The 22,597-nt window shown below is 38.5% G+C and overlaps 1 protein-coding gene across 2 annotated transcripts in view; it reads right to left on the minus strand.

The window, feature by feature from the left end:
* Pter (phosphotriesterase related) overlaps positions 1–22,597 on the minus strand; it is a 95,395-nt gene that overhangs the window by 11,203 nt on the left and 61,595 nt on the right. For both annotated transcript variants that reach the window (XM_004662358.2, XM_045135201.1), the window contains exons 2-3: positions 19,584–20,058; positions 18,122–18,387 (exon numbers count right to left, since the gene is read on the minus strand). In XM_004662358.2, the coding sequence (XP_004662415.2) occupies positions 18,122–18,387; positions 19,584–20,015 (698 nt within the window). In that variant the 5' untranslated portion in view covers positions 20,016–20,058. The remainder of the gene's footprint in view (positions 1–18,121; positions 18,388–19,583; positions 20,059–22,597) is intronic.

Here is a 22,597-nt window from a genome sequence, read left to right on the forward strand (position 1 = left end):
CAGAGACCTGGCGAGCCAGAGCCTCAGCCAATGCAGTAGAACTCCAGAAGCTTGTACCACATAATGGGCATGTGAGACCTTGTACTTGCCTCACCTTTGTGCATCTTGCTAATGTGGGATCAGAAGGGTAGAACATGGGTCCTTAGGCTTCATAGCCAAGTGCCTTAACTGCTAAGCTGTCTCTCTAGCCCTGTCTCTCCTTTTTAACCTGGCCATGATGTGAGGAAGTTTTCTCTGTCATTTGCAGCCCCCTCCCATGATGTGTAGTCCACGTCTAGCAGAGGACTAACACCAATGTGTCCACTTGTTTGTGGGAAGAATCTCTAAAACGATGGCTCACAATGAACCTTTTTTTTTAATTATAAGTTGATTATCTCATGGATTTGTTATCTGAATGTAATTGTGGACACAGATTTTTTCCTATAGGAAGAATAACATTTTCTAATGACATTTCTCTACACATGGCAATCCTGGAAATTCTTATCCATGGGAAGACAAGTGTGACATTGAGGGAAATAGTTTCTCTGTAAAATGTTCTTAAAAGTTATAGTCATACCTGTGGGGGAGAAGATATCTTTAAAAGGAAAGTAATTAAGCAATTGGCAGTAGGAAAACACAGCTAACAATGAATGTGCTGTCATTCTATATGCATATGTATACATATATATCACCTACATATGTAGTTATTTTTTTGGACTGACATATAGTGATACAACTACCTTTTCTGGATAACAAAGCATTAATATGAAGACAATGTGAAAATCAATTCATTCAAGTTCTTCTTATCATGGAAACAAACACATGAAAAACAAACAAAACAAGATGAAACTAATGTCAGCAATTATTTTCAAAAGCCTGAAAAGGAAAAATAAAGAAAGAAAAGGGAAAGAACTTGATACTGGGTGTTGATGAGGGGAAGGAGAAGAGATACATACAGGTGCTATACGAAAATCAACATCTGACATTTATAGCATTCCTTTGTCAGTTCTCATTGCTTTGACAAAAATACCTGAGAAAATAACTTAGCAGGTGGGAACGGTTATTTTAGCTTATAATTTCAAAGGAAGATTTGGTCCATGGTCACTAGGTCCCATTGCTTAGACCCTGAGGGAAAGCTGAATATCCTGGCAGAGTGCATGGTGAAGCAAAGCTGCTTACCCATGACAGCCAGGAAGCAGAGAGAAGAAGGACAGAGACAACATATGCCCTTCAAAGGCTCACCCCTTTTGACCTGCTTCCCCAACCAGACTCCACTTCCTAATAGTAGTCCATTCAGCTGTGAACTCAGTAACTACTTTATGTATGAGGTTACGCTCATCACCTTTCAACAGCTCTGCCATTTGAGAACTAATACTGATGAGCCTTTTGAGAGAACACTTAATATCCAAATCATAACATAGGTATTTAATATAGTCTTTGCTGTTTTATTGTTTATAAAAATTACATGAGGAAGGCTGGAGAGATGGCTTATCAGCTAAGGCACTTGCCTGCAAAGCCAAAGGACCCAGGTTCGATTTCCTAGTACCCACATAAGCCAGCTGTACAAGGTGGCACATGCATCTGGAGTTCATTGGTAGTGGTTGGAGGCCCTGGAATGCCCGTTCTCTCTTTCTCTATCTGCCTCTTTTTCTTTCTCTCTCGCTAATAAATAAATAAATAAAATATTATTTTAAAATTACGTGAGGAAATTATAAATGAGAAAGGTAATGATTAAAGGTAAATAGCTCAGCTCCCAAACTACAGTGCTGTGAAAAAATCCAGACTGCTTTTGTGCTGAGAAGTCACATTATTAAACCAGTCCCTTCCCTGATGAGAACACCAACCCACTAGTGCAGCCCTGCTGAACCTCATTAGCTCTCACTTTGCGGAGAATTAGGCACTGTCACAATAACGTCTAGAAGTCCCATGCTCCACAAGTGTAACGAGGTGACTTACCTACACGAAAATGGCATTCAGCTTGATGATGTTCAGGGACTGGCAATGCAGTGTTACTTACACAAGTGACTTACTTTTTTTTTCACTTGGAGAAAAGGTTGACCCCAAATTTCACTATAGCTCTATGGGAACATGGACTCTGCCTAAGGATTAAACAGTGGCCTCACCTCTCCTAGACTCCAATGACCTCACAACACATGGAAATGGAGATGTTAAGCTCAGACAGTCTTCCTCATTTCATATTTCATATTCATGAATAATTCTATTTTTTCCTACTCCAAGTTTCTCCAAATTTTAAGGTAAGTCTTTTTTCACTTCCTGCCCTAAACACAGAACTCTTGAACTTTACAGTGAAGAATGCTTGATCTTTAAGATAGATAAAATGACAGTCATGCCATTTATGAAATATCCTAGGAATTCCAGGAGGAATATTAGATTCTTTAAAATCAAGTGTTTGTCCTTAACCCCAACATGACATAGTTTCTTCCATTGTATATTTTATAATTTTGCTTCTCGAATATAAATTGATACTTGATATAATATACTACAAATTGGTATGTTGATATAATGTACAGATACAAATGTAATGAAAGCATGCTATCATTGGCCTAGGAAATGGCTCTAAAATAATTTTGCCATCTTCATTTTCAGAATATATTTATCAATTACATATTGTGTTAAGGCTAGAGCAGAAATATAAGAAGTTGATTCTGTTTTCCAAGTCCTTTTATAGTCCAGATCTTATCCATGTGTTGAGGGATTTGGTTTAATGTCAAAATGCACTCTGAGTGGGAATAAGGATGTCTGTGTAAAGTGATAACTTAGACAAGGGTATTGGGACTTTCCAAGTGGAAAGAAGGGGAAAAGAAAAGTCTATGATTCATGGGTATACCCAAGATGGTGACAACACTTTCTATTTTCCTGGAGCTTTACAGCTTTACAGTTTTACAAAACTTCCAAATACACAATTTCATTTCATACATTCAAACACACATTCATGAATCAATTGAGCAAACACCATCACCTATGTGTGCTCTCATTTGTGATAGGAATATAAGTATGCATGAGAAACTTCAGCTGTTGTTTCAAGTAAAAAAGCCTGCAGAAGAAATTTAAACTTTTTTGTGTGTGGTTTTTCAAGGTAAGGTCTTGCTCTAGCCCAGGCTAACCTGGAATTCACTGTGTAGTCTCAGGTTTAAAAAAACCCACAGTGATCCTCCTATCTCTATCTCCCAAGTGCTGGGATTAAAGGCATGCACCACCACACTTGGCTTGCAGAAGGTATTTAAACTTTTATAGTACAAATGAATACAAAGCATTATGAAAACAGCAAATGAAATGAGTCTTGAAATATCCTATTCATACAACATTTGGTGGGGTTCAGGTGTTGGGTGAGAGGTGAACAGTTCAGAGGAACACCTGCTGAAAGTCAAATGGTAGCTTATTGTTTGTGAATGTAAGTCTGTAGCTTATCAGAGGTAAAGTACTGAGAAAGGAAATAACCATCAATCCACCAAACCTACCTATCTAATCAGTTTTCCATGTAATAAATGCTGACCACTCACTGACTATGATGTATGTGCTGCAAAACAGATGGCATACATTTCCATTCTAAGGAAAAGTACACTGAAACAAATTAATTGTTTTACAGAATTTATCAAATATAATCATAACAATACTTTTAGGAAATGGGTTAAAAATAGATATTTTTGGCTGGTTCAGGAAAAACGCTTGAGAGTTACACATTTAAGAAATGCTCTTACAAACAGATACAGGGAATAAAATAAGAAATTCATAACAAAGGATCAAGAGTGTATGAGAGTGTAAGAAAAATCAGTATAGGACACTCAACTTTATAGTCAGAGTGGCTTTAGTACAGATTCTGCATGGTTCCTGGAGAATAATGGGAAATCCTAAAAGAGAGAAGATGGAATCAGAGAACCAAATTCTTCGGATTTTCCTCCCAAGTGCAAGTAGAGTTGTAAGTGTGGGGAAGAGAATATAATTAGATTTGTGTTTGGGAAGAGGTATCTGGCGAATTAAGGAGGAAGGCCAAGGGAATGATTGCTTTTATGAGACATAATAGTACAAGTGACAAAGAAAGGTCTGAGTTCCGGTGACAAGAAAAGAGTGGATAGGAAGGGTTGGGTTTGGAGCTGTTAGTTGAGGTGGGCCAGTTTTATCATGCTGAAATACAGAAAAGAGAAAACGTAAGGCTAATGTTTGTGGTGAATGGTATGTCATTGATCAGGATAAAGACAACATAAGCAGTAAACCATGAGGTACTGTGCACATTGGCAGGGATGGAGGAGGAAAATTGGGACGTGTCTGGGCAAGTGACTAGTAGTATTAAGTAATTTTAAGAACATGAGAGGAGTAGAATCTGAAACTCACAATAAACTGATATTATAATTATGTTATTTGTTAATGTCATGGCATAATAAAGATAATAAGACAGTTTATTTTTAAGTGATCTCCAACCTAGGTTCAAAACCCAGTCTAGTATCCATTCCATTATGTTATACCTTGACAGCATAGTAATTTGTCAGCTATTCCAATCTGTGAATTCATAGACCTAGAGACTAGGGGATCACAAGCATCTCTGTCTTGCTTGTTGAGCTAGCTCTGGGCCTGGCACATGGAGCTTAGAATATAGTTTTTGCTAAAACTTATATTCCTGATCAAGCACTTTATAAGTTGCCATATAAATATAGCAATAAAGATATATTCATATGTAGGTGGTTTCTCAGAGAATTTTAATGAATGACCACTATAAAAATTGTTACAGGGCTTAGTGGTTAAGCACTTGTCTGTGAAGCCTAAGGACTTCAGTTTGAGGCTTGATTCCCCAGGACCCACGTTAGCCAGATGCACAGGGGGCACATGCATTTGGAGTTCGTTTGCAGTGGCTGGAGGCCCTGGAGTGCCCATTCTCTCTCTCTCTCTCTCTCTTTCTCTCTCTGTCACTCTCAAATAAATATTAAAAAATTGTTACAAACAAGTAATTTCTTTGTTTCCCTTCCACTGTGCACTCTCTGTTTGAAACCAAGAGACATTTGTACAAATAGAGTTACATGAAATATTTTTATTCTATAAAAAATTATAAATAGCAACATCACTTACAATAATTATTAAGCTCAACTAGAAATATTTATCTCAAAACTTAAACTGAATTTTGAAATAGTTAATGGAATTTAAAAGAAATTAAAATACATTATAATCCAATGATTACAATCTAATTTAATCTAAATAAACTCAACTTTGAAGCCTGGTGTGGTCACATAGTCTTATGATCATAGCACTTGGGAGGCTGAAATTTTAAGGTTAGCCTGAGTTACATATAAAGACTGGGCTACATACCAAGATTTATCTCAAAACAGAAAAAAAATCAGCATTAACATAATTTTGAACGTACTATTCATGTGTATTCCTATTCTACTAATGGCAGCATGACTTTGCTGATTAAGCTTGGATAATGAGGGTTTGGGTGTGCTGTGGAGCTGGGCATGCTCTAACTAAGTCTTCGACCATAGCTGGATTTCTAGCAGGTGATATATTTCAATTAATTAGAAGTAAATTTAAATGTCAAAAATATGTGGAATAAACACTGCCAAATGATTTCAAAACATAATTTGTTATTTCAGTTAAATGTTTGCCAAGAATTTAGGTTCAACTAAACTCTTCACTTAGGATGGTACACTTACATTAATATCCAACTAATTCATTACTATTTGGTGGTATTTTAAAGATATATCTCTTTGCAAGATTATTATTATTATTATTTTAATATTTAAAAATTTTTTTGTTTATTTATTTATTTATTTATTTGAGAGTTACAGACAGAGAAAGAGGCAGAGAGAGAGAGAGAGAATGGGCGTGCCAGGGCTTCCAGCCACTGCAGACGAATTCCAGATGTGTGCGTCTCCTTGTGCATCTGGCTAACGTGGGTCCTGGGGAATCGAGCCTCGAACCGGGGTCCTTAGGCTTCGCAGGCAAGCACTTAACCGCTAAGCCATCTCTCCAGCCCTGCAAGATTCTTTTTTGTATTAAATAAGACATTACTATCTGTCTATTATCTATCTATTAATTAGAGCAAGCAAGCAGTCCAGGTTTATTTTAACAATCAAATGATGTTTAGCAGGCGAGAACAGCAAAGCAGAAAGTAAGAACACTTTCTAGCCTGGAGCTCAGATCAAACCAAGGGGCACAATTTAAAAAAGTCCGGGAGTGTGTGTGCAGCATGTGTGTTGGCTCTCAGGGAAAGTATATGTACTCATGTGTGCACATGCAAGTACCCTGTGCCAGGTCGTGGAAGCCAGAGGAGAGCCTTGACATAGGGCTTCCCATTGAGCTGTTTCTCAGCTAGACTGGCTGACCAGTGAGTCTCAGGGACTCTCCTGTGTCCATCCCCCTAGGTGCTGTGCTCTGTCCCACTTTTTACATAAGTATTGGGGATCAAACAGCTCCTCATGCTTATCTAGCAAGCACTCTTATCCATGTAGACATCTCCCCAGGACCTTCTTATTATCTGAATTTTAACAAGCATCTTTCTCTTATTTTTATCATTTCTCTGACCAGTTAAATTCATGTTTGATGACATCATAGAAGGAATGATGTAACACTTTCAATATTATGACTTAAGTAAAGGTTTAAGCAAAAGGAACAGATGTTTAAGAGAGAAAAACCCTTGCTTAAATTAGACTAAAACCAGAAGGTGCTCAGAGCTGAAAAGTGTAATTAAAAGTTTATTTTAAAATCGATTTCACAGTGTATACATCCCAGGAAGAGCTTTTTACCACATGAACTTTGCAGCTGCCACACAGCACAGAGGTTATGTTTTTCATATACAGAGATCTGTGCAGTTCAGGGAATGACAGTGTTCAGGACAGTGAAGGTAAATCTCATAGACGTGACAATCCTATTTGTTAAAGTGTCACATTTCATGTGGATGGTGTCAGAAGCATGAAAAATTGCTTTAGAAAAAAAAATTACTAGTGAAGCTTTCAGAGGGGGGAACACAGGACCAGTGCTGCCTTCTGCCCTGCTGTGGCAGATCGGCACGGGTGGCTTTGTGAAGGAGAGTGCTCTGGGACACTTAGCACCCTCAGGCACTCCTACAGCGTACCTGCATTTTCTCAGGCACTATTTATGAACATAAAGTTGGGCTGCGTTTCAGTTTACGAACCTTTGCCTCAGTTGCTTTCTTCTTTACTGCTCTTTGTGCTTGCATTTCATTTGTCTGTCTTTGAAATACATGGAAAAGATGGTCCACAATAAGCAAAAATAGGAAGGGAAATTTGTATTGCACTTTACGGATTATTATTATTTGTTCTACACTAGGGAGATGGTGTAGTGGTTCAAGGAGCTTGCTTGCAAAGCTTGCTAACCTGGGTTTGATTTCCCAGTACTCATGTAAAACCAGACACACAAAAAACATTCCACTCCCACATATTCAGACAAAAAAAAAAATATATATATATATATATATATATATTTCTTAACCTCTTTGATATATGAGCAAACAGATTTGAAGAACTTGGGACTTTTTGGAAGTCATATAGTGAGTAAATGCTTGTGTCTGGATGTGAAACCAGGCAACTGACTCCAGCATCCTTTATTTCTCTATTGTGCTCCATATGGACATCAAATCTATGTTGCATTAATGAATCACTGATGCTAATGTCATCACATGATTCATGGCAATGGGTATCCTACAAAAAATGTATATTTTTAGGTAAAGTTTCTTACCTGAATCATATATGTCTGTAATTGGCTGTGATGCCACATTTAGGAGCACCTAGATTTTCATGTATCTAGCATGTACACATATTTAACTTTGTATAATAATTAAAATAGAAGGCATTTTATGGAGCATAAGTAACTGTAGAAAGAGAAGTGATATTAGTAAATATTTTCCATTGAAACTTCTCACTTGCTCATTCTTTGTGGCCTGAACTAATTTCTTGAATTTCTCACTCTGGTTGGGTCTATCCCCAAATAACAAAGTTGTGTCTTACTATAGTCCTATATAACACACACTCCTTCCCAGTGCATTTCAAAAGCAGGCACACAGTACCTGCATGAACATCTCCTTAACTGCTAACTGTTAAGAATGAAAGAACCATAAAGGTTTCTAAATGTCACAAAACCTTGCATGTTCTTTTGTAAAATACTACTATGCTCTTTAGCAATACAAAGATCTTTCCCCTACTCCCCAGGTAGGGTTTTGTTCTAGCCCAGGCTGACCTGGAATTTACTATGTACTCTCAGACTGGCCGTGAACTCACAGTGATCCTACTATGTCTACTGCTGGGATTAAACGTATACACCACCAGGCCTGAAACAAAGATCTTTGTTCGATTTCCATTTGTCCAGCATTTGCTTGGAACTGTTTTGAATAACTTCACATTGATTTATTAATGTTTATATGAATTAAAATTGTGTAGAGTTAAGGATACTGCACAATTATTTTTATGGCTTTTCAAAGACAACCTTAAAATTAAAGTCACCCTAATTATAATTAAATAATTATTTTGACGGAAGGGAGTAGGTTGCTCTCCTGACTACAGCCCAATGTTTGATATATACATATGGTAATTTGTCACTCAAATATTTGTTGAATGGATGAAGTGATGTTCCACTCTCTTCATTTAATTAACAGCATGAAAAAACTGTGTCATATTTGTATCCTTCCAACAGTTGGACTGATTTGGCATGAATGATTAAAGACAAAGAGAATAAAATGTGTCTTGAGCCAAATCTCAAATTTTCCCTTATGGTTTTACAGAAACCCTTAGGTTAAATTCTGTTACCTTCCCCAGGGGGCAATTTTCAAAGAGAGTTACGTGTTATCTTTCTACACTTAATTATTGTCACACCCCCTGATCAGGCCCTGGGCTCTGGATTTCCATCAAAATTCTGGATTGTTAAACAGAAATGCAAGAAGAAAAGAGATTTATGCATAGTACCTGTCTGTTGCCCTCCAGGAAGCTCCAAAGTTGAATCAGTGGAGACTATCCACATCTCTACCTATGACTTCCTCCCCAGATTTCATTGCTAGGGAAAGAATTTTGTTGTCATACAAATATCTACAACTATGCTAATAGTGCATTAATGGTAAAATTTACTTGCAACTGAAGTGACAAAAAGAGTAGCTGATGTGTACATTATTATTATTAATTATTATTTGAGACAGAAACAGGGAATTGGTGTGTCAGGGCCTCTAGCCACTGCAAACTCCAGGCTCAAGCGCCACTTTGTGTGTGTGTGTGTGCCACTTTGTGCATTGCGTCACTTCTGGGGGGGTGAACCTGGGTTCTTAGGCTTTGTAGGCAAGTGCCTTAATGGTTAATCCATCACGCTAGCCCAGGTGGGTATATTCTTTTTAAAAAATTTATTTATTTATTTATTTGAGAGTGACAGAGGGGGGGGGGGAGAATGGGCGCGCCAGGGCCTCCAGCCACTGCAGACGAACTTCAGATGCATGCGCCCCCTTGTGCATCTGGCTAACGTGGGCCCTGGGGAATTGAGCCTTGAACTGGGGTCCTTAGGCTTCACAGACAAGCGCTTAACTGCTAAGCCATCTCTCCAGCTCCAGATGGGTATATTCTTTTTTTTTTGAGGTAGGGTCTCACTCTGGTCCAGGCTGACCTGGAATTAATTCTGTAGTCTCAGGGTGGCCTTGAACTCATGGCGATCCTCCTACCTCTGCCTCCCGAGTGCTGGGATTAAAGGCGTGCGCCACCACGCCTGGCTCGGGTATATTCTTAATACACGTATAGGTTGTATTTCACTAGCCCTAAGGCCATGCTGCTGTTCTTTATCACCTGGAAAAATGGACAGAGCTTTAACAGATGGTAAAATTACTATAAACGATTAAATGGCAAGGTGGAAAGCCTTGTGCATTAAAAAGCTAAACAAGAATGCAAGGGCTGGGCTGGGGAGATAGCTTAGCAGTTAAAGGGATTTGCTTGCAAGTCTGCCAACATGACTCTGATCCTCCTCATTGCATGCATAAAGCCAGATAAAAGGGGGCACACACAACAATGGGAGGCGTGGCCAGGAGAATCTGGAAACTCACAAGCAGCAGTAGCAGAAAGAGAGAAATCTGTCTCATTAGAAGGTAAAACACCCGAGGTTGTCCTCTGATCTCTGCACATGCACCTATAGCGTGTGCCTACACACACACACACACACACACACACACACACACACACACAAAGTCACCACAAATAATAGTGATAAAACATTGATGAAATAGGGCGGTTTCTATTTTCCAATAAATGTTCACTTTGGGTGACTACCATTGACAAGGGCAGCCCCCGTGATGTCTCTGAGGGTTAAATTCATAGCGGTCAACATGCTCTTCAACAGGCCCATGTGTCTTAAGGGCAACAGATGTTAGGGGAGGCCTGGGACACAGAAGCAGATTCATCTTGTCAAGCTGTTGTCACCTGGTAAATGACCGTAAACAGGTCACAAGTGGTCACATGACAGCAATGTGGTTCACAGGTCTTCAAGGTAATGGCTATTCATTAACTTTTTCCAGCATCTCCATGATGCCTTTTGAATAGCATGTAGCAAGCTATTAGTGTTGTATTGTGTGTGAGTGTGCAAGCATGCACATCTGTATTAATACATGAGTTTTGATGAAGATTTTGTATGCCTTCAGAAAATATTGAACTGCTTTGATATGATATGGATACAGTGAAATATTTTTGTTTCCTGCAAAATAATAGAACTCCAACTTTGAAGAGAAAAATAAGCCAATCTGACAGGCAATCAAGTTGGAGGATTTATTTTAAAAAAAACATTTAATTTTTATTTATTTATTTGAAAGAGGCACAGAGAGAGTGAGAGAGAGAGAAAGAAAGAATGGATGTGCCAGGGCCTCCAGCAGCTGGAAGTGAATTCCAGACACATGTGCCACCTTGTGCATCTGGCCTACATGGGTCCTGGGAAGTTGAACCTAGGTCCTTTGGCTTTGCAGACAAGTGCCTTAAATGCTAAGTCATGTCTTCAGCCCAAGGATTTATTTTGAAATATGTTCTAAAATGAGCCACAGGGCAAAGTGACCCTCACCTCAACTTACCAGCTGCAAATCTTATCAGTCTATGAATTCGTAACCTTCTGTGCCCCAAAACAGATCACGGAGGCAGGATAGATAGCTCAATGTATGTTGCCATGCAAACATGAGTACCTGAGTTAGGATCCCTAGAGCCCATGTAAAGCTGAAACAAGGTGGAAGGCAAGGAACAATACCCAAGGTTGTCCTCTGACCTCCAAACACATGCTGCCATGCATGGGACCCTCCACCACACTTTCTCTCTCTCTCTTACACACACACACACACACACACACACACACACACACTACACTGGGAGAAACAAAAGGACATGATATTTTGTTTTGGGATCTTTATAGACTATGTTTTAGGGGGTGGTAGATTTTTTGTATGTCCTCTGCATTTTGCGCATGCCCTTTTGCAAGTTGTCCCCATCACAAAGCACTGAAGTCTCTTCTCTTTCAGCACAGATATGATTGTATGGACAGCTCAGTAGAGCTCAAAAAGCCTATGAAAGGCTGACCTAGTCAAAGCCTGGCAAGTGGCTTGCTGTGAACAGTCTCTTCAAATAGCTAATGCTGCCTACATCTGCCTACTGTGTTTTTTTCCTGTTACTTTATTGTTTGTTTGGTGGTTGTTTTTTCCCCCAAAGCAACATTTTCCTAAAGCCATTTTTCCTGGATGATTCCCACATAAATATTCCCATGTGTTTCTTTTTCACACACATGAATCCCAAATAGCTTACAATACAGGAACCGCGTGTGTGTGTATGTGTGTGTGTGTGTGTGTGTGTGTACTGTGTGTGTGTGTGTGTACTGTGTCTGTTCTAGCAATTATCTTAGAATTTTTCAGAATTCTCTGAGCTTATCAGGTTAATAATTCTATTCTACCCCACCCATCCAAGAGGAAAATATTGGAATTCCAGCCAGCAGAAATCAGGTAAAATACCTTTATTATTTAATATAAAAGTGTATTCCTCTATATGTATATATGTAACACATAAGCATAATGTATATAGTGATATGGTAGGTACATTCTTATGTGTATATCACTTGGAAATAAACACTAAACACCTGCACTTTCTATGTTGCTTAATTTTCATAAGCCAGAAAATGTTTCTGTTAAGTATCAGTTAAGTTCTGTTAAGTATCAGTTAAGGTTTAATTCATAATTTAGCATGAAAACTTATTTTATGTTTATGTGCCACATAATTTCCTAACTTAATGTCTAACTGAATAGGGAGGGATGGGAAGATTCTTCTTTTTTAAAAAATTTTCTGTTTATTATTTTTATTTATTTATTTGAGCATGACAGAGAGAGAGAGAGAGAGAGAGAGAGAGAGAGAGAGAGAGAGAGAGAGAGAGAGAATGGGCGCGCCAGGGCCTCCGGCCACTGCAGACAAACTCCAAATGCATGAGCCCCCTTGTGCATCTGGCTAATGTGGGCCGTGGGGAATTGAGCCTCAAACTGGGGTCCTTAGGCTTCACAGGCAAGCGCTTAACTGCTAAACCATCTCTCCAGCCCGGTAAGATTCTTCCTTACGAAGCACCTTGCTCAACTTTCAAACAGTATGGTAGACTAAATGTTCACAGAAAACCTTTTCAGCAGAATATATGTTAACCACTGAATAAAACAGAAGACTCAAGAAAATCACATTTTTTAAAATGCTTGGTTGAACTGGCGGAAAAATTAAAACCTTGCTTGGGGACAGACACAAGAGATCTGAGCAGAAAATAATAAGGACACAGTGAGCATCATGAATAGAGGCATTTTGTGGGCCACATGAGATAGTGCTTGGGTCTGAAAAGGGTGGAAGGTCAAATTGTAGATTTGTGTAGGTAGCTGCCCTCTACTCAAAGAGAACACCCACTTGTATGAATCAGACAGAACTCCCACCTACAGAGAGAATATGGGGAAATATGTTCATCTTCTGATGAAAGGAAGGCATGAGGATGGAAAATGTCTCCCTTGGGAAACCATAATTACAACTTTGTACCCATCAAGTATAATAAATAATCTTTCATGTAAAAAATTTAAACAGTCATAAAAAGCTTTATGGACTACTCATTTAAGGTACGTAGATAGTCAAATACATTCAGACAAAAGTAGAATGGTCCTTATTATAGGCTGGGGGTAAGAACTCTTAGCTCTACTGAACTGGATGCTTCAAAATCTTTAGATGATAAATTTTATGCTATGTGTGTTATATATTAATAAAAAGATCACTCATATAACTCATGTGTTCTGAATACTTCGTCCCCAGCTGGTGGCGATTTGTGAGGGGGAAGCTCGTTAGAGGAGGTATGTCACTGGGGCAGACCCTGAGGCTGATCAGCCCCAGCTTGCCAGAGCTAGCTCATCTCATTCTTTTGCTGCTATTTTCTACCTGCTGTGGCAGAGGTGATGTACAGACTCTGTTTTACCATCTTTCCATCATCATAAAGCTTCTTCCCTTTTATAGACAGTAAGCCAAAATAAATCCTCCCACCAGAAACTTTTCGGTGGGTGTTTTGTCCCAGCAACACAAAGGTGTTACAACAGTCACTATAAAAAAAATTATTCTAAAACACAAAACAACAACTTCTTATGAAGGACCCTTATGGAGTCATTTAATAACAGTACATCAATATTTAAAAAGACAATAGAACTCATATATCAATTATAAGCTCAATATTGTATTTCAAACAATTGGAAACACATCAAAGACAATTGAAATTATAAAATTTAGCCAAACAAATTTGAAGAGTAACTAAGAACTTAGCAAGTAAAAAAAAAACTATATATTAATATTATAAAAAGGAAAGCAATGTATTGATTCTACTGAAAGATAAATAAGAATATAAAACAAATAGTCAAAGCTCTAAAATACAAATTGATGTATGATGAAGAAGATATTGAATGATGAGGAGGACAGGTAAGAAAGCCCTACATATATCAAGTTGGGGTTTGTGATGCAAATAATAAGAGAATGAACAATATTTGGAGAGATTGTGACTGAGCTTTTTAAGAAGCAATGAAAGATACAAACTCACATTCAGGAACCCCAAGGAATGTCAAGTAAACACTAAAAAGAAATTCACACTGAGCTGTATCATACTGAAAATGTAATATAACAAAAATAGCGATAGTAAAAGCTTTCAGGGGAAAAAACAAGATAAAGTATTTTATAAGAAGAACAACGAGTTTCAGCTGATGTAGCAACAATAACAATGCATGCCATTGAAAATGGAACATCACTGAAGGCCTTAGGAAAAATATTATAAAATATTATAAAATAGAATTCTCTCTTTTAAGCAATTAATTCTGTCACATCATGGATTATCAATAACAGAATAAGGACATTTTCAGACAAAGGCTAAGTATTAAAACAGACATTCTATGAAGGAATTTCATGTGATATCCTTTAGGGAAAAATAATACAATTACTAAAGGAAGACTTAAAACACAAGAAGCCACCGTAAAGAAAGAAAATGAAGTAGTAAACAAGGAGGATGGGGAAGATAGCTCAGTGTGTATAATGTTCACTGTAAAAGCAGAGGATCCTAGTTCTATCCTTGGAACCCACATTAAAAGCTGGGCATAGTCATATATGCCTCTAACCTCAGCAGAGACAAGAGGATAACTGCGACTTGCTGGTACGCTAGTCAAACAACAACAACAACAAAATGATGTAAGCTTCAGGTTCAGTGAGAGACCTTGTACCCAAGAAATCAGGTTGAACAATACCAGAGGAAGACCATAGGTGCCTGCCTCTGGCTTCTACATGTTTGTTTATGGGCTATGCATGTGCACACAAACATGCTAATATCACATGCATACACACCTACATATCATGTATCATACATACCAAAAATAGGGAAAAGACTGAACAAAAAGATTACACTGGGGACTGGGGAGATGGCTTAGCAGTTAAGAGCTTGCCAATGAAGCCTAAGGACCCTGGTTTGAGGCTCAACTCCCCAGTACCCATGTAAGCCAGATGCACAAGGTGGTGCATGTATCTGGAGTTCGTTTGCAGTGGCTGGAGGCCCTGGTGCACCAATTATCTCTCTCTCTGTGTCACTCTCCAATAAAATAAATATAAATAATAAAAATAAAAGAAAAAGATTACACTAAATAAATATTAACAATTCATAGTTATGTGTGTGTGCACACACACATACCAGGACCCCTTGGACACTGCAAATGGACATCAGATGCTTGTGCCACTTTTTGCATCTGACATACATGGGTAGCTGTGGAACAAAACCCCAGACTAGAAGGCTCTGCAAGAAAGTGCCTTTAATTGGTGTGCAATCTTCTCAGCCTCAACAATTTGTTTTATGACAGCAAAATAATATTGAGTCACTGGGCTTATAAAAAAACCAAGTAAGGGCTGGAGAGATGGCTTAGCGGTTAACCGCTTGCCTGTGAAGCCTAAGGACCCTGGTTCGAGGCTCAGTTCCCCAGGTCCCACGTTAGCCAGATGCACAAGGGGGCGCACGCGTCTGGAGTTCGTTTGCAGAGGCTGGAAGCCCTGGCGCGCCCATTCTCTCTCTCTCCCTCTGTCTTTCTCTCTGTGTCTGTCACTCTCAAATAAATAAATAAAAAATTAAAAAAGAAAAAAAAACCAAGTAATAATCTTGGAAGAAAACAGTATGTACCTTATTAGATGGTGAACAGGTTGAAGGACTCTATGACTATTGTAGGAAAAATGGCAAAAATACCTACTAGATTAAAAAATAGGTAAGTTACATATATTAACTTTTCTATCATAATTACCAGAGAATGGAATAGTAAGCAAACAAGCAAAGAGTAAAAATATAATGATGAAGAAAAATAATTAATAAAAAGGAATCATGAAGGTATAAAATAACCATGAACACCAACAAAAATACTAGAATAGGCTAATTAATAAACCTAGGCAATGTAAGTAAACTGGAGTTTGTATTTAGAACATGAAGAATAACTGAATAGATAAAACCCCAACAAACCACATGTTCTCTTCATTACACAAGACATCTTTAAATTCATTTTTACTTATTTACTAGAGAGAGAGAATGGGTGCACCAGGGTCTCTAGCCACTGCAAAAATGCATATGGCTTATGTGGGACCTGGAGAATCGAACTTGGGTCCTTAGGCTTTGCAGGCAAGCACCTTGACAACTAAGCTATCTCTCCAGCCCAGAGATATCTTTACAACAAAAAAACTCTGAAAAGTGCAACATGGAGAAAAATGTAAGTGCAATGCTGACATAAAATATACACTTATATTAATGGCTCATAAAAAAGTCTTGGGAACAAAAAGCATTACATGCATTATGAAAGAAAAGGTGGTCCAGTACATATTGATACAAAATTTAAAAAGGTATAACAATGTGTATACATACAATATAGCTTCAGAATATATACAAAATAAGTTGAAATATTTTTATGAGGAAATAAAAATCCACCATGCCAGATATTAATATTATTCCCTCAGTAATCAATAAATAAAGTATGGCTGGAGAGATGGCTTAGTGGTCAAGGCACTTGCCTGCAAAACATAAGGACCATGTTCCACTCTCCAGATCCCACAATAGCCAGATACACAAAGGTGAGACAAGCGCAAGGTCACACATGCCCACTGGGTGGCACAAGCTTCTGCAGTTCAATTGCAGAGGCCTTGGCATGCCAATTCTCTCTGTCTCTCTAAAATAAAAAAAATAAAAAAATAAACAAAGTAGTCAAAAATTAGTAGGCATATAAAAGTAACTGAGGCACATGATTAATAACAATTGTATATGAATGGGTATTCACAGAACATATGCAATAACTACAGAACAGAATGTTTTAAAGAATTTAAGAAATCATTTAGAAAAATTTCAAAAGATAAATGAGGATTTTACCCTTCTGTATGCAGACATAACTTACAGTTGCCTTCAAGTTGCTATGACAAAACACCTGACAAAAAGCAGCTGCTGGGAGATAAAGGGTTTATTTTGGGTTGTAGTCTCAAGGGGAAGCTTCATGATGGCAGGGACAAACACGGCATGAGCAAGGCTGGAAATCAACTTTGCCACAGCAGGTGGAAAACAGCAGTAAGAGAGTGAGCCCCACTCTGGGAAAGAGGAGCTGTCTGTAACAACCCCAAGTGGCTACACATGTCGTCCATCAATGGTCCACCTCCCAAATTGCCATCAGCTAGGACCAAGCATCCAGAACACACGAGTTTATGGGAGACATCTTATTCAATCCACCACAACATAACTTATAATATTTAAAATGTGGCATACTTATTCATTAAGACATAGTGTTTTTTTAATACCAGGTAAAATACAATTATCAAATACAATGCTTTACTTTATTATTTTTGTTGTGTTTTTCAGATAGGGTCTCCCTTGCTGCCCATGAAGGTCTTGAATTGAGCTCAAGTGATCTGTAGTGCAGCCTCCTTAGTTGCCAGTACCACTGGGCCAGGGAGTACATTACTCTATCTATCTGTAACCAATCACCTATCTATTTTTAAAGATAATATCTTGCTCTATAGCCCACAGCCAGAATATCCTATGTATCCAAAGGGAACATTGCTGGGCCTGAAACTCCTGGTCCTTCTACATTAGCCTCCTAAATTCTAGGACTACAGACATATATCACCAAACCAGGCTTGAAGTACACTGAGATTTGAATGTAGCTACCTAAGATCTCACAGTAAGTGGAAAAGACAGGCTTTATATAGGTTCTTTGGCCCCACAATTAGTATTTGAATTATGACACACTATTTCTATGACCAGTATTTAAGCCCACTCCTTCATTTTATGAGTATAATCAGAAGATTCCCCAACATAGCTAAGTACTGAATTTGACACTAAGCCAGTTGCCAGGAAGATGGATTTTTCCTTGATGTACCTTAGGTTCTCCATTAATATTGTCTTTTCTATTCTTCAAATGAAGTTACAATATTTCTATTTAACACACACAATACATATGTAGATATACATATATAAATATACACATATACTTCATATATATTTTTTTCAAAGGAAGGATCTAAATTTCCCTAGCTGATTAGTATTTCATTAATCTCATCACCAGTAGTTTTTAAATTTGGTTACACATCAGTCATACAGTACTTTTCAACAATTTCTAAGATCGTCTGCTTACCGATCAAGATGGGACATAACTGTTTTAGAAATGTCTGCACCTGCTTCTTGCAATATGCGTATAATTTGAAAAGGTGAGGCTGGGCTCCGTCCAGGATGGATAGTAACGGGACAGCCAAGCTGAGCCTGGGCTTGAGCTGTGGCTTGAAGCACCTTTTTCTCATTCTCAGTCAAAGGCCAGGAACAGCCAATTTCTCCAATAATGCCACACTTGATACTGGTTCCATCTGCTCCATGGAGAACTTCATTAACAATGACATCTGTGAGCTAATGAAGAGTGAGAATAAATCTATCTGATAGGTTGTAAAATACATCAAAATAAAAGCATGTCACATGAATGAATGCAATGCATTCATCTAAAAAAGTATTTAACATTCATTCATTGCATATTAACTAACGCAAAGGTATTTTACTGGCCAAATAGCAAATTCAACAAATTCTCATAAGTTTGAGATGCAATATCTTCCTGTGATTATTTGACAAATCCACAGCTTAAGGATGCTATAGTGAAAAGCTGAGAATGAGAGTACGTTCAGACTGAAAAGTAATCTCTAATTTCATCTGGGAGCAGCATCTAAATCTATGCCAACCGCATCAAGCATTTCCATAATTCTCTCTTGTTTTCAGTCTTTACTCAGCCTAGAAAAGGCATAGCACACAATACCAATATTGTGCTGCTTGACTCATGTATACAGTATTTGCTACCCATGATATGTCATTAGCTCAGTCTTCAAATAACATAAATGCATTTTTAGTCCTCTTTGGAAAATCATAAGGATAAAAATTTAAAACAAATGATTTGTAACATAAGCTGATTGTAAACAGCATAGCTTACATTTTATGCCTATCAAACAGGTAATGGAAGATATATGTGAATACGTGTGATATACATGTGTTCAGAAAATGAGCATGTGCCCAGGCAAGGAAGCTTTGCAGCTTATTCTTTATTTTGGTCCATTAAAGTCTTGCTTCCTTCTACCCATGCTTGCTTAATATGACACTATAACAAAAGCAAAAGAAAGCATTTGATTCCACCCCTCCTGTGTTGTTAAAAGAGAAGGAAACATATTTGCAGAAGTGCCAAGCCTCTGCCTGCCAAGTTTTACCCCACAGTGAATTTTCATCGCTGGTTATTATAAAATCCAGAGGGAGGGAACTGAGATTGCATAACTGAAGCTGATAATGGGAAAGTAAGGCTACAGGTGGCACAACTGGGCACTAAGAGATGCACAAACTGAGTACCAGCATGTCCTACTTTTCATGACCAATGCATTAAGAGCCCTCCCCAACACTTTTTCTTTATGAAATGAAATGTTACTCGCCTGAGTACCAATTGGTAGATGTGCTTGTAACTAGCCAAGTTTTGTAGCAAATCCAGCTACTTTTGAGCAAATGGTATTTCCAAAGCCCAGGCTATTCTGCACTTATACCCAGAAAATATGAAGTAAGTTGGTGCTTTTTACCTGTTCTGTGGACATGGCCCTGGTCTCTGCAGAGTGAGTTGCATCCACATAAAAGCCAGCTCCGGCTATGATGTGGACTCCTGTCTGCTCTGCCAGCCACTTCAGTGTCCGGACATCCCTGCTAAGTCCACTGGTGGTGTTCTCCACCAAGGCCCCTCCTCCCTTAGCTTTGAAATACAACAATTCTTCTCTTATGGCTTCTGTCTCCTGATTCAACTGAAGGTTCTCTTTATGAGAATAGGGGTTTTTCTGAATCCAAAATAAGTTTTTCATCACGATAGGCTCCTTAGAGATAGCTTCATAGCAAAGAGGAGGTGGACAGTAAAAGCAGTCAAAGGTCATTGTCAAATGCTCATGGGTCAAGGTGCGACCTAGTGTGTTTGGCTCCACAAGGCCTAAAACCGTTTGCACTTTCCCACTTAAGGAAGACATTTCTGATAGTGCCACCAGAAGATGCTTTAAGAGGGGGCGTTTTCTGAAAAAGATAAACAAGAATTAGAAAATTAATGCAAACATGTAGCCTGTCTCTAAAGGGTGGGAGGTTGTAAATATGTACTGTTTAAGAGGGAATGGATGGAAGTAGAACTATCCTTGCATTTACCATCCTGGTAAACTCAGAGCATGACCCCAAGCAGTCTGAGATGATGTGCATGATACTGCCCGCCCCCCGGCATTCTTTCTGAGTGGGTCTCCTCTACCTGATTGGTCCTAACCTCAGTCAGTTCATGTTCATCTTTTACCTGATTTGGTCTCATGAGCTATAGCTATACTTTCTTGGGTAATTCAACAAAATTGTTTTTAATTCTTCATAATCAATGCCAGCCATATATCATCAAAACTAGCCATATATCAAAGTACGTCATCATCCTTCAGCTAAATTTAATTACAATGAATTTTTCAGTTATTGCACCATCCATTTGCTATCCAAGCAAATAAATGTCTCTTGAAGTCCCACTATGTGTCAGGAATATGACATGAGATCTCAAACCTTCATGGCTTCACAGAGGATATTGCTAGATTTAACGATGCAAAAGCAACAATAAGAAACAATTCCATTCACTTGAGATACTTTATTGTTAGTGCACACAGAAAGAAACACTTCAAAAAAATACCTGAAGTCTTCATTATTTATTAAAAGCAACTATGATGTCACTGTAACAGACATCTTTTTGTCTCTAAGCAGAATGAAGATCTTTTATCATTTACATAGTTTCATTTTGAACATAAACTAAGTATTCACCAAGTTTCTAGCATTTCTGTGCTTTTTTTTTATTTTTATTTTTTTTAATTATTTATTTATTTGAGAGCAACAGACACAGAGAGAAAGACAGAGGGAGAGAGAGTGAATGGGCGCGCCAGGGCTTCCAGCCTCTGCAAACGAACTCCAGATGCGTGCGCCCCCTTGTGCATCTGGCTAACGTGGGACCTGGGGAACTGAGCCTCAAACCGGGGTCCTTAGGCTTCACAGGCAAGCGCTTAACCACTAAGCCATCTCTCCAGCCCCATTTCTGTGCTTTTAAGGTATGTTTCCTAAGCCAAGAAACTGGCTGATAAAGAGAGAGGGGATGCTGGAAGTGATGAACGTGAATGCACCGGTGGGTAAGACAGGAGCCACTAAACACTGCCAGAAAGGAAGTTCTAGACAGAGGAGGGTGGAAAACAGACAGGGACCCGAGAGCAGAGGGTCTTTTGAAGCTCTCACATTGTTCCTACATGAAGCATCTGGGATTATTTTTTCCTATTGCCCTTTGAAAGAACTTCTCAGATTTCCTGAGCATCTGGATATTCTCAGCAAAGCAGATAATGTACATTGCATAGGTTGTCATGAGAATTAAGTCAAAGGAGATACTATGGGTAAAAATACCTGCAAAAGTGGCACACAGCCCATGTTCAACATGTGGTATAGTTACCCTACTTTTGAGAACTATTGTGCATTTCTTAGGGTACTTCCTTTCTCAGAATGTGGTAAATTTGGGAAATCAATTGAAAATTTTGTAATAGACATAAGACATACATGTGATGAGTAACAACGAAGTCAAAAATAAGGGAAAGGACTTACAAAATAACCAGCTATTTATATTCAGCCACTGTAATGACCTTGAACTGAGGTATTTGAGATATATATATTGCCTCACCACATATAAGCAACTGATTTGCACTTTGCTCAGGGAGCTGTGAAACCTGGGGCAAATGTGGCCACTCATTTTATTTGATAGTACTGTTGGACAAGCCTGCTTCCAACACCAAAACTACTCACATGGTGAGTACAAGGAGAGAAGATGATGTCTCCTCAGACAATCACTAATGCAACTGCCAGTTCCTACACAGGCCACATTTGTCACTGAGGACATCTAGGCTCTCATGAAGATGAAAGTGGGTATAGTCAGGGTGCTTTGGCCATAAATGGAGCTCACTGTTCAACATCTTTCCCTTGTTACTGAGAGCAGAGTATGTGTGGCTGCTTCGTTGTTGATGAGATCAGTACCACTAATAGCGGGTTCAGTCCTCTACATGGGTTCGTCTCTGCTTCCTCACTTCTGGCTGACAACGTTATAGATGTGTTCTGGAGAGTTACATAGGGGCAGACATTAGGATGAATGAAAAAAAAAAAAAAAACTTTGCCACCTTAACTAGAAAAGTACCAAACTGCACACTTAATGGATATATATTTGAAAGAGCAGTACAATGAGTTTCAAGCTGATAAGCCATGAATCTTTGCACAAAAAAAAAAATCACTTAAGAAATGTCATTCCTTTTGGAAAACCCTTCTAATGCTCTCAGACAGAGCCAATTTGCTTGTCCTGTGATCACACACAGTACAACCCACACTCAAAGGAAAAGAACAAACCACAGCCAGAATTGCTCTGGGCTGGAAACATCTCTGATTGGGGCAAAGCACACACATAGAATTCACGGCACCTGTACAGCTAGGCAGCCCTTGCCTGCCCATATTCTTTTGGAAGTAGTCTGCTTCTCAATATACAGGCAACTCTTTAGTCATTACCTTTAGCCAC

This window comes from Jaculus jaculus, chromosome 15, assembly GCF_020740685.1.
Source record: "Jaculus jaculus isolate mJacJac1 chromosome 15, mJacJac1.mat.Y.cur, whole genome shotgun sequence".
Taxonomy (NCBI): domain Eukaryota; kingdom Metazoa; phylum Chordata; class Mammalia; order Rodentia; family Dipodidae; genus Jaculus; species Jaculus jaculus.